The sequence below is a fragment of the Leishmania martiniquensis genome, chromosome 10, assembly GCF_017916325.1.
Source record: "Leishmania martiniquensis isolate LSCM1 chromosome 10, whole genome shotgun sequence".
Lineage (NCBI taxonomy): Eukaryota > Euglenozoa > Kinetoplastea > Trypanosomatida > Trypanosomatidae > Leishmania > Leishmania martiniquensis.
In genome coordinates, this window is record NC_090145.1 from 422,197 (window position 1) to 435,503 (window position 13,307).

Sequence of the window (13,307 nt, forward strand, 5' to 3'; positions counted from 1 at the left end):
GGTGGGATGGATGGGAGCGCGATGAGGCGTACGCCAACGGTATCGCCCATGCACGCTCCGAAATATATAAAATATATTGCTACCTGACACCCTCTCCCCCGGCTAAGGTTTAATCGGTTACACTCGTGCTTACTCGATACGCTTCACTGTTACCTCTTCCTCGCGTTGACATCTCCCCCGCCCCGCCCACACACACACACACAAAGAGATGGCCAGATAGATAGACACAAGGCAGGGCCAGCGGATTACCCGTCTAGCTTCGCGTATTGCAACACCAGGTGCCGGCCGTACAGGTGCGTTGCCTTGAGCGTCTCCAGCGCACGCGCCGCCTCGGCCTCGGAGAGGAACTCGACGAAGGCAAAGCCGCGATGGTTGTTCTCGCGGTGGGAGGAGAAGGTGTGGCTCTTGCGCGGTACACGCACCGTGCGGATCTCGCTAAAGGCCGAGAAGAGCTCGCGCACATCTTTCTCGTTCGCCTCGAAGGGAAGGTTTTTGATAATGAGTTTCTGCGGGTCGCTGCCAGGCGGCACCTTCGACAACGGCGCCGCATTCGAGTCACCGCCACGACGACGAGCGATGACGGCGGCCTTCGTAGGGTCGTCCTCGTCGTCATGGTCATCGCCCGCTCTCGCCTTGACGAGCCCTCCGGTGGTGCCTGCCACACGTGCCTGCTGCTGCAGCTGCACGGTCTGCTTGCTGACGACACACGAGAGGGGGCGGCCTGCTAGGGTCTTGCCATTGATCTTCGACATACAGTAGACGAGCGTGCTCTGATTTGCCAGAGTCAAGAAGGCGCGGCCTTCCTCCTGTTGGAGGACGAGGCGCTTGATGAGCGTGTCTGGCGCACGAGCCAGTCGCGGGCAGGCATCCAGGAGGAAGGCGTGCAGCTCATCCTCGGTGGTGTGGAAGGGGATGTTGGTGAGAAACAGCGTGTACACCATTGCATTGGCGCCCACAGCGGCAGCAGAGCCAGTGATGTCGGCGTCGGCACCTGCGTCCGTCGATGGCCCAGCCGCCAGCCCAAGGTCTGCGGCGGCTGTGACCGCAGCGCTGCCGCCCTCGCCGTCTTCCAGCAGCGCCCCCACCGGTGCCCACTCGAGGAACAGCGGCGCCGTCTTGAAAAGCTTATAGGAGAGTCGCGTGAAGGCCACGCGCGCGTCTTGCGGGTGCGTGTAGCGGAACAACGCAAACGTTCCTGCCGACGGGAAGGCGGATGATTCCAGCACACCGTAGCGCACAAACAACTTCGTGAGCTCCGCTGCGTCGTTGCCGTCCTTCAGCTCGAGGTTTTTCACAAGAATCGTTGTGTTCGACCGCGACTTGAGAAGATTCTGCGTGGCGCTCTCCAGCAAGTCAAAGGCAATTCCCTCGTCACTCAGCACCTGCTGAACCTCGCTCGTCAGGTACGCCTCTGCGATGGCCGCACGGACAGCGGCACCCTTGGCACCAACACCGACCACATCCTCTGACCGCACCCCCAGCCGCTTCGCTACCGTCTCCACGGCGGCGTGACTGTTCATGTACATGGTGTTCCAGATCATCTGCCCGCCCCCGCCCTCCGTGCCACGACGATCCGCCTCACGCTGCTTCTTGAACTGCGAGGACCCAGCAAGATTCGCCCCGCTCAGTGCACCACGGACTCCCTGAGCTGCTGCCGTCGAGGCAAGTGCAGCCTCTCGCTCAAGCACGCGCTTGCTGTGGGGGTCCTCCGCGGCGGCGCTGACGCGGAGGAGGCGACCCATCAGGATGGCACCGCGGCACAACTGAAGCGCCCGCACGGCGTCCTCTGACGAAAAAAAGCGCACGAAGGCGGCACCTTTGCTCTGCCGCGTGTCTTTCGTGAGGGGGATGTGCACCGCCTCGACTGGCCCCACCAGGGAGGCGGCAAACTGCTTCAGGTGCTCTTCCGTGGCGACGTAGGGGATGTTGCCAAGACGAATGCGGCGCGACACACGCGCCATCTCCTCCTGCGCTTCCTGCGTGGTGCCAGTGGCGTCATCGTCGAGCGCTTCCTGCTTTGGCTTCTTACAGGTATTCACCATCGTGGCAGTGGCGGCGATGCCCCCCTCTCCGTCATCTTCGCTGACGGAGCCGCCGTCGTTCGCGTCATCGTCAGGCTGCGGCCGCGGCAGCGCGTCCGCGTCACCGTGCGCCGGGGCACTGGCTAGTCCGGCCAGGAAGGCCATGTCACTCACCTTCCCCAGCGCCTGCTGCCGCGACAGAGCCCGACGCTCCTCCTCTGCCACGCCCTCATCATCGGCCCCTGCGCCTTCCACAGAACGCCTGATGGCTTTCGAGCGTCTCCGCCGCTCTGGCGCCTCCTCGCCTACAGCCGGTGTCTCCTCGACCTCGCCGTCTGCCGTAGCCGTGGGTGGGCCATCTGGAGCCCTGAGCACCTCTGCTGCCCAGGTGGGCCCCTCGGTCGCCTTTTTTCGCAGCTCCACAAACTCACGTTGTCGACGTGCCAGGCCGTCTGCGGAGGTCGCACCGGTGTCGACGTCTCCTTGTCCATCCTCGTCATCACCCCCGCGCGCACGTTTGCGAGTCGTCGCCTGCTCAGCTGGCGCCGTGGAGGAGGTGAGCCCGGAGGCCTGCTCACCGTCGAGGGCGCCAGCTCCCGGCTTGCGCTTGCCCTGCTTGTCACTCTTCTCCCTCTCCTGCTGCTGCTGCTGCTGCTTGCGCCGCTGATTGAGGGTCACGCCGACCTCGTTGAGTCCCTTCGCCAACTCGACCTTCAGCCGCGAGCTGCGGAAGAAGGAATGGTTAAAATACTGCGCGACAAAGTGCCCCGCTGCGGAGGTGCGGAAGCCGACAAAGGCCATGCGGAGGATCGTCTTGGACGGTGTCGCTGCTGCTGCACCTGCTGCGGAGCCAACGGAGCCCTGCAGCTGCTTCTGCCGCCTGTGAGGCGCCCGTTCCAGGGCCGTGGCGGACCTGCGAATAAACTGTACATCGGTGATCTCAAGCAGCGGCGCGTCTCGCGGCGCCGTGCGCAGGAGATGCTGCTTGAGCTGTTCCTCTGTGCAGTCATTCGGGAGATTAAGAATGCGCACACGCGACATGCCGAGACTGTGACCTGTGAGATGCTGCACCGCAGAAATGGCTTGGGAGACGAGAGGGGGAGGGGAGAGAGGAATGGAGCAGGGAGGAGGAGAGACGATAAGGGTGGCCCCACTTCCTCCGCAAACACGCGCACACCGACGCTCGAACCGGCTTGCGAACGGAAACGGCACCAAGGACACCACCGCCACACCTGCCCGCGCCCGCACCTGAGCGCGGTCGGGGTGCCAGTGAGCAGCGCCAGCCGTTACATCTCTTGTCTGAGCGCATGCCTTTCTCGCACGCGCGCACACACACACACGCGCTCTCTGTGGGTATACGCCCCTTTACTATACGCGGGACATGAGGGCGCTTGGCACACGATGAATGAAAGAGCACTTAGCGAAGAACACACACGTCGTCGTCGGAAGCAGAGAACTGAAATACACCACCGCACACACACACACACAGACAGACAGAAACACCGAGTTGCCCCCCCCGATGCCTCCGCGCATATGTGACGTCACCGCCATCGTCTGTGTAACCCAAGAAGGCACGCTCCCATCTTCGCCCCTCTTCGCCCACCCACCCACCCTCCCTCCCTCGTTCGACTGGGGTACACAACTACGTACGCTTATTATGAGGTCCACCGCGGACTGCGAGGCAGTCGCGCCGTGACGGATAGAGAGGGCGTGGGCGAGGGAATACGGCGACGCTCTCAAAGCGTCCACCCTCTCGGGCCGCTGATGTGTGTGTGTGTGCGCTGATTCGCCTTTACCACTCTGAAGAAAAAACAGAGACGATTAGAAGAGCCTTCACTCCCAGAGTAGGCCACCTCTCCGCCACAGATTCTACGCGCCTCGCGCCTCGGTCTGACGCCGCGCCGTCGAGGATCGCACCGACCGCCCCACGCCGCAGGCGACCAGCACCATCACCACCGGAAGGCGTTCGGCGTTGGCAAGGGGATTGGGAGGTGTATATGTGTGTGTGGGGACACACCCCGCCTCGGCTCTGCACACCGCGTGGGGCAGGGGACTGGGGGCAGTACGTACGGAGGTGTCCCCCTGCCATGAAGGGGCGCGCACTCTCGCACGGATACGCTCACGCCGGCGAGGGCACGGCGGCGCAAAGCGCACCCGCCTTTCCGCCCCACTACAGCTTCTCAGCGATGCTGTATGTGCCGATGACCATGATGAGCAGTGCCACAACCAGGTACAGGTAGCAGCGGATGCGCTTGAAGGTGAAGCACGGCGTCGCCAGGAAGATCCTCTTCCAGTACCCCAACTTGTTGCGGTTCTCATCGGGGTGGTCGACGGCGTACCTCACCTGCATGGCGAGGATCGACGGGATGATCAGCACCATGCACACCGATGGCAGCGCGCCGATGAACCCGACAACGGTGTTGACGGCCGAGGTCGGCAGCGCCATGGCCAGGCCCCAGATGAGGAGGTTGATGAGCAGACGAAGGCCAAGGCCGATCCAGCTACGCGGCTTGCGCTTCACCGTCTGGTCGATCAGCTGCATCGCTGACATGAACTGCAGCGGGTATGTGAAGACGACGTTGATCGCAAAGAAGACGCGAACGCTCGTACCCCACGGCGAGTGCTGTATCTCGGCGACAAGCGAGGTGGTCATGGAGTTACCATGGGCCAGGTAGCCCGTCAGACCAAACAGCAGGTACCAGCAGATCACGCCGCTGATGACGACGGTCGACATCATGGGCACCAGCCGCTTCTGCGTGCAGGCGGCGTGCACCGGCAGGATAATGGCAATGCCCTCCAGCACCATCATGTTGTTGGCGAGGTTATTGAACCAGCCCACGGGGATGTGGTTGCCAGCGACGTCGCAGCCCGGGTGGATGCCCGACTGGCTGAGCCGCTGCAGCGAATCCACGAGGCAGCAGATCAGGGTGTAGAAGACACTGACGGTGGCGATGATGGAGGCGATGGCGAGCAGCGAGAGGTTGTCAGAGAAGCAGGTCATGGGGAAGGACAGGATAAGCATCAGTGACACCCACACGTACTTGGAGCCGCTGAACGAGACGAGCTCGCCCATGGTGTCGGCGAACAGCTGCGAGTACATGAGACAGAAGCCGAACTGCGTGAGGCACATGGACACAAACAGAAACCAGCCCAGCCCGGCACCGCACACGTAGCGGCACACCTGCGAGTAGGTCGTCACGTCGCTGCGGTTGATCGTCACCTTCACGTCTACCAGCAGCCGCGTACAGTCGACGACAGCAGCGCCAATGAGGACGGCAAGAATGACCGAGACAACGTAGCCTGCGTCGGGGTAGAAGGTGGGCAGCAGGAACACGCCGGTGCCGACGTTTGCCTTGAAGACGTGGAAGGCAGACTTGTAGATGTTTGTGTTCTCCTTCAGCTCACCAGCGGCGAGGCTGCCAGTCGGGACGTCGTCATCATCCATTTCCACGTAGTCCTGCCCCTTCTCGCCGCCCTGCTCGAAGAGGGGGCCGCCATTGCGCGAGTCGCCGCCGACCTCCACCTCGGACATCTTCACGAACCCCTCAACGAGGGTCTTGTCGTGCCGCTCGTCCTCCATTATGACAAAGGTCTGTGGGCTCTTGTTCCAGGCGCGTGGGCAGGGGATGAGAGGGGTGGTGGTAGTGGTGGTGGTGGGAAAGGTGTGGAGGAGCAGCGCAGGTGTGTACGTGTGTGTGGGTGTGTGGGTGGGGGAGGGAGAGAGGGGGGCGAGCGGGCGGAGATGCAGTCTGTGTAACCCACAGGGGCAAAGAGAGGATGTATATATATATATGTGTGTGTGCGTACACGCGTGGACCGGTGTGTATATCTGCGACTGTGGCGAGTTGTGGGCACGTGCTCGGTAGGCGAATGGGAGTATGTGAGGAAAAAGAGCAGCGCGCGCGTGTACAGACGCCAACGGCGAAAAAGGCTCCAAGATGGAGGGACGAAACAGCAGGGTGGAAAGCGGCGCTTCTCTGTGTGTGTGTGTGTGTGGTGAAGCTGTAGCAACGCTCGCAGAGGAGGGGGGGTGAGATGCATGCGCGAAGAAACGTACCGCGGCCACCGTTCGAGGCGTGAGGAACAGGCCCATCGGTTGGGTAGTCGCGCCGTGACGGATAGAGAGGGCGTGGGCGAGGGAATACGGCGACGCTCTCAAAGCGTCCACCCTCTCGGGCCGCTGATGTGTGTGTGTGTGCGCTGATTCGCCTTTACCACTCTGAAGAAAAAACAGAGACGATTAGAAGAGCCTTCACTCCCAGAGTAGGCCACCTCTCCGCCACAGATTCTACGCGCCTCGCGCCTCGGTCTGACGCCGCGCCGTCGAGGATCGCACCGACCGCCCCACGCCGCAGGCGACCAGCACCATCACCACCGGAAGGCGTTCGGCGTTGGCAAGGGGATTGGGAGGTGTATATGTGTGTGTGTGGGGACACACCCCGCCTCGGCTCTGCACACCGCGTGGGGCAGGGGACTGGGGGCAGTACGTACGGAGGTGTCCCCCTGCCATGAAGGGGCGCGCACTCTCGCACGGATACGCTCACGCCGGCGAGGGCACGGCGGCGCAAAGCGCACCCGCCTTTCCGCCCCACTACAGCTTCTCAGCGATGCTGTATGTGCCGATGACCATGATGAGCAGTGCCACAACCAGGTACAGGTAGCAGCGGATGCGCTTGAAGGTGAAGCACGGCGTCGCCAGGAAGATCCTCTTCCAGTACCCCAACTTGTTGCGGTTCTCATCGGGGTGGTCGACGGCGTACCTCACCTGCATGGCGAGGATCGACGGGATGATCAGCACCATGCACACCGATGGCAGCGCGCCGATGAACCCGACAACGGTGTTGACGGCCGAGGTCGGCAGCGCCATGGCCAGGCCCCAGATGAGGAGGTTGATGAGCAGACGAAGGCCAAGGCCGATCCAGCTACGCGGCTTGCGCTTCACCGTCTGGTCGATCAGCTGCATCGCTGACATGAACTGCAGCGGGTATGTGAAGACGACGTTGATCGCAAAGAAGACGCGAACGCTCGTACCCCACGGCGAGTGCTGTATCTCGGCGACAAGCGAGGTGGTCATGGAGTTACCATGGGCCAGGTAGCCCGTCAGACCAAACAGCAGGTACCAGCAGATCACGCCGCTGATGACGACGGTCGACATCATGGGCACCAGCCGCTTCTGCGTGCAGGCGGCGTGCACCGGCAGGATAATGGCAATGCCCTCCAGCACCATCATGTTGTTGGCGAGGTTATTGAACCAGCCCACGGGGATGTGGTTGCCAGCGACGTCGCAGCCCGGGTGGATGCCCGACTGGCTGAGCCGCTGCAGCGAATCCACGAGGCAGCAGATCAGGGTGTAGAAGACACTGACGGTGGCGATGATGGAGGCGATGGCGAGCAGCGAGAGGTTGTCAGAGAAGCAGGTCATGGGGAAGGACAGGATAAGCATCAGTGACACCCACACGTACTTGGAGCCGCTGAACGAGACGAGCTCGCCCATGGTGTCGGCGAACAGCTGCGAGTACATGAGACAGAAGCCGAACTGCGTGAGGCACATGGACACAAACAGAAACCAGCCCAGCCCGGCACCGCACACGTAGCGGCACACCTGCGAGTAGGTCGTCACGTCGCTGCGGTTGATCGTCACCTTCACGTCTACCAGCAGCCGCGTACAGTCGACGACAGCAGCGCCAATGAGGACGGCAAGAATGACCGAGACAACGTAGCCTGCGTCGGGGTAGAAGGTGGGCAGCAGGAACACGCCGGTGCCGACGTTTGCCTTGAAGACGTGGAAGGCAGACTTGTAGATGTTTGTGTTCTCCTTCAGCTCACCAGCGGCGAGGCTGCCAGTCGGGACGTCGTCATCATCCATTTCCACGTAGTCCTGCCCCTTCTCGCCGCCCTGCTCGAAGAGGGGGCCGCCATTGCGCGAGTCGCCGCCGACCTCCACCTCGGACATCTTCACGAACCCCTCAACGAGGGTCTTGTCGTGCCGCTCGTCCTCCATTATGACAAAGGTCTGTGGGCTCTTGTTCCAGGCGCGTGGGCAGGGGATGAGAGGGGTGGTGGTAGTGGTGGTGGTGGGAAAGGTGTGGAGGAGCAGCGCAGGTGTGTACGTGTGTGTGGGTGTGTGGGTGGGGGAGGGAGAGAGGGGGGCGAGCGGGCGGAGATGCAGTCTGTGTAACCCACAGGGGCAAAGAGAGGATGTATATATATATATGTGTGTGTGCGTACACGCGTGGACCGGTGTGTATATCTGCGACTGTGGCGAGTTGTGGGCACGTGCTCGGTAGGCGAATTGAAACAAGCGAAACAGAGAAAAGGAAAGGAAGAGAGCGGTGCGTCGTCGACTGCCCGAGGTGAAGGCACCACACCGAGAAGAGGAGGCACAAGCACAGGCGTACCGACACTCGCCGCAGAGGGACAGGGGTAAAGAGAGGGGATATATATGTGTAGATGTGTCGATGTACCCGAAAAGGAAAGGGGCTGCTGCACGAGTCGGAGGGGGGCGAGAGGGGGGAGGAGTAGAAAAGGAAAAATAAGAAGAAAAACGTCGGAGAACTGTCAAAAGGAAAACATATATGAAAAAGGACAAACAAACAAAGCGAAATGGAGAAGAAAAAAGGGAAAGGTGACGAGCGCAAACAGAACCTGAAGAGGAAGAGGAGGAGGAAAAAAGAGAAAAGGAGAAAGTGAGCCGAATTGGGGGGAGGGGAGAGAGGGGAGGGGAGAGGGGCAGACGCACCACAGAAAAGAGAGACGAATGGCCGAAGGGAAAATAGGGCGATGATTACCGTACGAGGCGCCGCCGCGGCGTGCGTTACTTCGTTCCGTCCTTTCTGGAGTCGTTGAGCACGTAGAAATATAGTTATGGATACGTTGGACGTGCGTGTAGTGCCTTAGCCGTTCTTATGTGTTTGGGGTTGCGTCGAGCGAGGAGGAGAGAGAGGGGGGGCGCAATGGCGCGCGGCGTGTCTACGCAGATGGACGCACAAAGGGCAGCTCAGCTTGTCCGGTGCGCGCTCACGTGAAGGCACCAGCTCTCTGTCCTGGTGGCAGTGAAAAGTAACGCCGCTGTTGATCGATTGTGAGAGGAAATGCAAGAAGGGGGTTAGGCCGGGGCCAGACGGAACGGAATGGCGTCTTCCAAAAAGCCTTGGGGCGCACTCCCAGACCAAGACACCTGTACGCAGCGAGATGCCCGAAACGACGGCAGCAACTCAAACGAGGGGGCGCGAAGAGGATGAGGGCCAGCGTTTGGGTATCTTTGTGTGTGTGTGTGTGTGGGCCAGCCGTGCTAATACATACAGAGGAGGGCGACGTCCGAGTGCATGCACATACAAAATAAAAGAAGCCACTGCTCGCTCAACGACCCGAGGACAGAAAGACAGCGCTTTGCCGCTTGTGCGAACCTCGGTGCACTTCCTCTCCTTCGCGAGACACCACTGGTCGTGATTAAAAAAATGGGGAAAAGAGGGAGGCGGGCGGAATGCGGGGGGGGAGGGGGAGGGATGATGACGGCGTCGATGCGAACGGAAGAGCTCGTAGTAGATCTCTGTACGACTTGAAAGAGCTCCGCTTGTCGGATCCACTTCTTCTTTGGCACCGGAGGTTTGTCAGCGATCGCGTCGGTCACTGAGTGCGTGTGGGGAAGGCGGTGTGTGTGTGGGGGGCGAGTGTGGCGGCGGCAGTGGCGAGTGCGACGCGGAGAGAGAAACGTGTGGATGGTGAAAGAAAAGGGGGAGGGGATAGAGTAGGGGCAGAGCAATGAAGGCACGAGAGGCATACGCAGACGGATTCCGCGACACTGTGTGTGCGTGAAAAGGAGAGCGCCGTTGCTGCTGTTGTGAGCGTATCGATGGATGAGAGGGGGAGCAGAAGCAGTGTGGGGCACGAAGGCGCGCAACAGCACTCCGACGCCCTCATAAAAGCGAATGTGATGTGGGTGCGACTGATCTCACCTCTCAGTCTTTTCAGCCACGACAAGACAGACGTTCCTTTGGTTCCCTTTTTTGTACCTTCGAGAGGGATGCTTGGGGTGGGGGAGGGGCGTTGCGCGCGTGTAGGTGAAGGTGTGATGGTCATCCCATGTGCGATGACGCGACGCGTAACGTGTGCAGCGCCGGCGCGTCACCTGCGGCTCCTTCCGTTTCCACTCCCTCCCCCCTCTACCCCATGGCTCACCCCCCCTTTTCGCCATGCGAACGCGCCGCCATAGCGCTAAACAAACACGAGAGAGCAGCAACGAGATCGACAACAGCGCACATCACCACAATTGAGGCCGCATTCATCGCGCGCCAATACTGTGAGCGCCGGTCAGGTGAAGATGTGACAGTCACAACATTGCGTAGTCGGCACTTCGTGATACACGTCATCGCCAAGGTGCAAGCTGAGCATGGGTTCGACACTGCGATCGGTGGCGCTCGATGGGCGGAGAGAGGCTTCGTGGCGGCATGTGCAGTAGCCAGAGCCCTTCCTCTGGCTACCTCCTTCCAACACAGAAGGACCTAGTACCGTCGAAGGCACGTCTTGAGCTCCTCGACATAGGCTCTGTTGAAGAGCTGTACGGCAGGGGACATGGGGGTGACCGCCGTGAAGGTGACACAGCATGTGAAGCGCACTGTATGGAAGAAGAAGGACAGGAGACACACGAGGAAGACGATCTTCGCAACGAATGCAATAGCGGAAGGGAGCATCTCACTGAGGTGGAGCGCGAAGGCGTGCGGAGGGGGGAAGGGGAGGCGGTGAAGAAAGAAGGGAGGGAGGAGGCTACCGGAAAGACGAAGCCCAGGTGTCTTACCTCTCCTTTGGACTACACCCAAGGACTGATGTAGAAGTGGGGGCACGTGCGTATATATATATATGTATGTGCTTGCTCATGGGAGGAAGGGGGTGGGGTGGGGGAGAGGGAGGGGGGAGGGCGAGCGTGTACGTGCGTAGAGAGGATCGAGGGTGAGGGAGGCCGGAAGAGCGAGAGAGGGACGCGGTGGCTGCCATACTCGCACAGGCGCGCCCGGAGTGTCTGAGAGAGCGAAAAGGCGGATGCACCAGCAGCCGTGATGGACCTCATTCGATACGTCCGCGTCCCGTCCCCGAGAAGGCTTCTCGGGGACGGGACGGGTCTGCCGCTTTGTCGTCCGAGGTCGTTTTCATGGGAGCAGCCGCCTCCGAGCGATTGCAGCGCGCCGCCGCCGCTGTCGCCAGAGGCACACGCACAAGCGCGCTCAGCGAGGAGGGTGAGGGAGAGATGGAGAGGGGGGCCCTCAAGCCTTCCGGCGGCGCTTGTGATCCGGTGCGTTTGGGTTCTCCCTCTCGTAGAAGCGTTGGAGAAGGCGGATGGCTTCCGCCTCGGTGTGGCCTCCCTCGCTCACATAACCTGGCCACCACCCACCACTGTACCCGGCCCCGCTCTCGTCAGCGCTGGGCAAGCATTTCACCGTGTCCGCGATGCGGGACTCACTGGGCTCCGGTGGATCTGGCTGTAAGGGGTGTGGCTGCAAGCGGTGCTGGCGAAGAGGTGGGGTGTGTAGGGCCAAGACGGTGCCGTTGCCGCCAAAGCGTGCGTTGCAGCAGCCAAAGAAGACGTGCGCGATGCAGTTGTACAGCAACATAGCCCCGCACATCACGCATGGTTCAACAGTGACGTAGAGGACGTACTCGGCCAAGCCGGACAGCGGTGCGGAGGTCAATACGCTTTCGCCCCCTTCATCGACCGGGTCGGCCACTCCTTCACTGGAGCGCGCACCTGCGCGGGCACCACCACCCCTCGCTGCGTCGTCCATCAGCTTCTGAGCTGCGATGAACTCGGCGTGGGCAAGAGCATGATGCTGCCGATTCGTTTGGTTGCGACCGCGGGCAGCGATGCACGATTCGATCAGCCCGTCGAAGCTGGGCGAAAGGGTTGCCTGCGGTGATGCACCGGTCGCAGCATCGGCAGCCTGCAGCCTGAGCTTCGCGTACACGCTCTCGTTGACGTCCGTGCGCACCAATACGCAGCCAACAGGGACTTCACCTTCCGTAAGCGCCAGCTCGGCTTCGTTGAGAGCCACGCGCATGAAGGCATCGACGTAGTGAACCGACATCTGCTCAGGAGACCACGACACTTGCTTCTGTTTACCCGAAACAAAGAGCAGTAGGACGAGGAGCCCGCACTGTGTTGTGACCGGGGCGCGAGACGGAAGGAGTTGGGGAGGATCGCCGACACACATTCGCCGCAGTGAAGGGGGATGGGGACAACACAATAAGTGGACGAAGGAACGAAGGGAGGGAGGGGGAATGGAGTGGAGGGCAGCGCTTTGGCCTCGGGTGTTGTGCAAGTAACGGTGGCGCGGTATGGCACATAGGTAAGCTGGAGTCGGCACACTCAGGTGTAGGCGCGTAGTCCGACGAGAGGGAGGTGGTGGTGGTGGGTGTGGGGGGGGGGCGGGAGGAGCGCGCGCGCGCATGCCCAACGCTGCGTGAGCCCTTTCCCTTCGCCTTCTTGTTCGCTGCCGAGGTGGAGGCGGGCGAGAGGCGGCCCCGAGGCGTCCAGCGTGACCTCCGCCAGACGTTCTTTTTTTTTTCACTTTCGCTTTGCGTCTTCTGCAGCAGATTCGCTCTTCAAAGGACATCATTGTTACATGAGAACAAAGGCGAAACAGCCTCGACAGTGCATGGCGCCCACATCATGGGATGGCGCGCACGCGGGTGCATGCAACAGTATGGATAGAGACGGCAGACACTTAAGCTCTAAAAAAGTGTTTCTGTATGCGTGTAAGCTTTACGGGAAAGGAGACGAGAAGGGAGCGCCCGCCCGCCCGCGCGAGAGAGAGCGAGAGAGAGGAGCCAAGAGGTCGTGGCCGGTGGGGGCTCGCACGGGTCCGATGCATGTTTTCTTCGAAAAAAATGTTTGGCTGTCTTTATTCGCTATTTGCTCAGGGGGGTTGGCGATGCGCGTGGCTGCGTCTCCTCCTTTCGGTACAGAGGTTTCCACCCCCCCCCCCCCACACGCCGAAATCCAAAGCGCGAAAGCGAGGGCGAAGCAGCGACAGTACCGCAGCCCGAAGTAAAGAGACGAAATGCGGCAAACCTGCGGAGAACACATGCCGCGACAACAGCGACTGCCCCCTCCACGGGAGGGGAGAGAGAGGAGGGGGGAGGAGGCTAAAAAAATGACAGACCGACAACAGCAGCAACCGCACGTTTCGTCTACGTCGAACACACACATGTCACTTGGGGGTCTGGGAGGTAAGCGCATTGGTGTACAGATGCACATATATATGTAGATTTGTCTCTGTACTTGCACAAGGACAC

At 61.1% G+C, this 13,307-nt stretch overlaps 5 protein-coding genes across 5 annotated transcripts; all 5 read right to left on the bottom strand.

Moving 5' to 3' along the window:
- Positions 1–245: 245 nt before the first annotated feature.
- LSCM1_07067 (uncharacterized protein) lies at positions 246–3,062 on the bottom strand (the record flags this gene model as incomplete). The annotated part of the gene is made up of 1 exon (XM_067324455.1): positions 246–3,062. The coding sequence occupies one exon, from the start codon at positions 3,060–3,062 to the stop codon at positions 246–248; it is 2,817 nt and encodes a 938-aa protein (XP_067180659.1).
- A 1,129-nt stretch (positions 3,063–4,191) lies between these two features.
- On the bottom strand, positions 4,192–5,601 carry LSCM1_07068 (uncharacterized protein; the record flags this gene model as incomplete). Its single annotated transcript, XM_067324456.1, has 1 exon — positions 4,192–5,601. The coding sequence occupies one exon, from the start codon at positions 5,599–5,601 to the stop codon at positions 4,192–4,194; it is 1,410 nt and encodes a 469-aa protein (XP_067180660.1).
- A 1,011-nt stretch (positions 5,602–6,612) lies between these two features.
- LSCM1_07069 (uncharacterized protein) lies at positions 6,613–8,022 on the bottom strand (the record flags this gene model as incomplete). Its single annotated transcript, XM_067324457.1, has 1 exon — positions 6,613–8,022. The coding sequence occupies one exon, from the start codon at positions 8,020–8,022 to the stop codon at positions 6,613–6,615; it is 1,410 nt and encodes a 469-aa protein (XP_067180661.1).
- A 2,500-nt stretch (positions 8,023–10,522) lies between these two features.
- Positions 10,523–10,711, bottom strand: LSCM1_07070 (uncharacterized protein; the record flags this gene model as incomplete). Its single annotated transcript, XM_067324458.1, has 1 exon — positions 10,523–10,711. One exon carries the CDS (start codon positions 10,709–10,711, stop codon positions 10,523–10,525), a length of 189 nt encoding a protein of 62 aa, XP_067180662.1.
- Positions 10,712–11,278: 567 nt separating this feature from the next.
- LSCM1_07071 (uncharacterized protein) lies at positions 11,279–12,097 on the bottom strand (the record flags this gene model as incomplete). Its single annotated transcript, XM_067324459.1, has 1 exon — positions 11,279–12,097. The coding sequence occupies one exon, from the start codon at positions 12,095–12,097 to the stop codon at positions 11,279–11,281; it is 819 nt and encodes a 272-aa protein (XP_067180663.1).
- Positions 12,098–13,307: the final 1,210 nt, after the last annotated feature.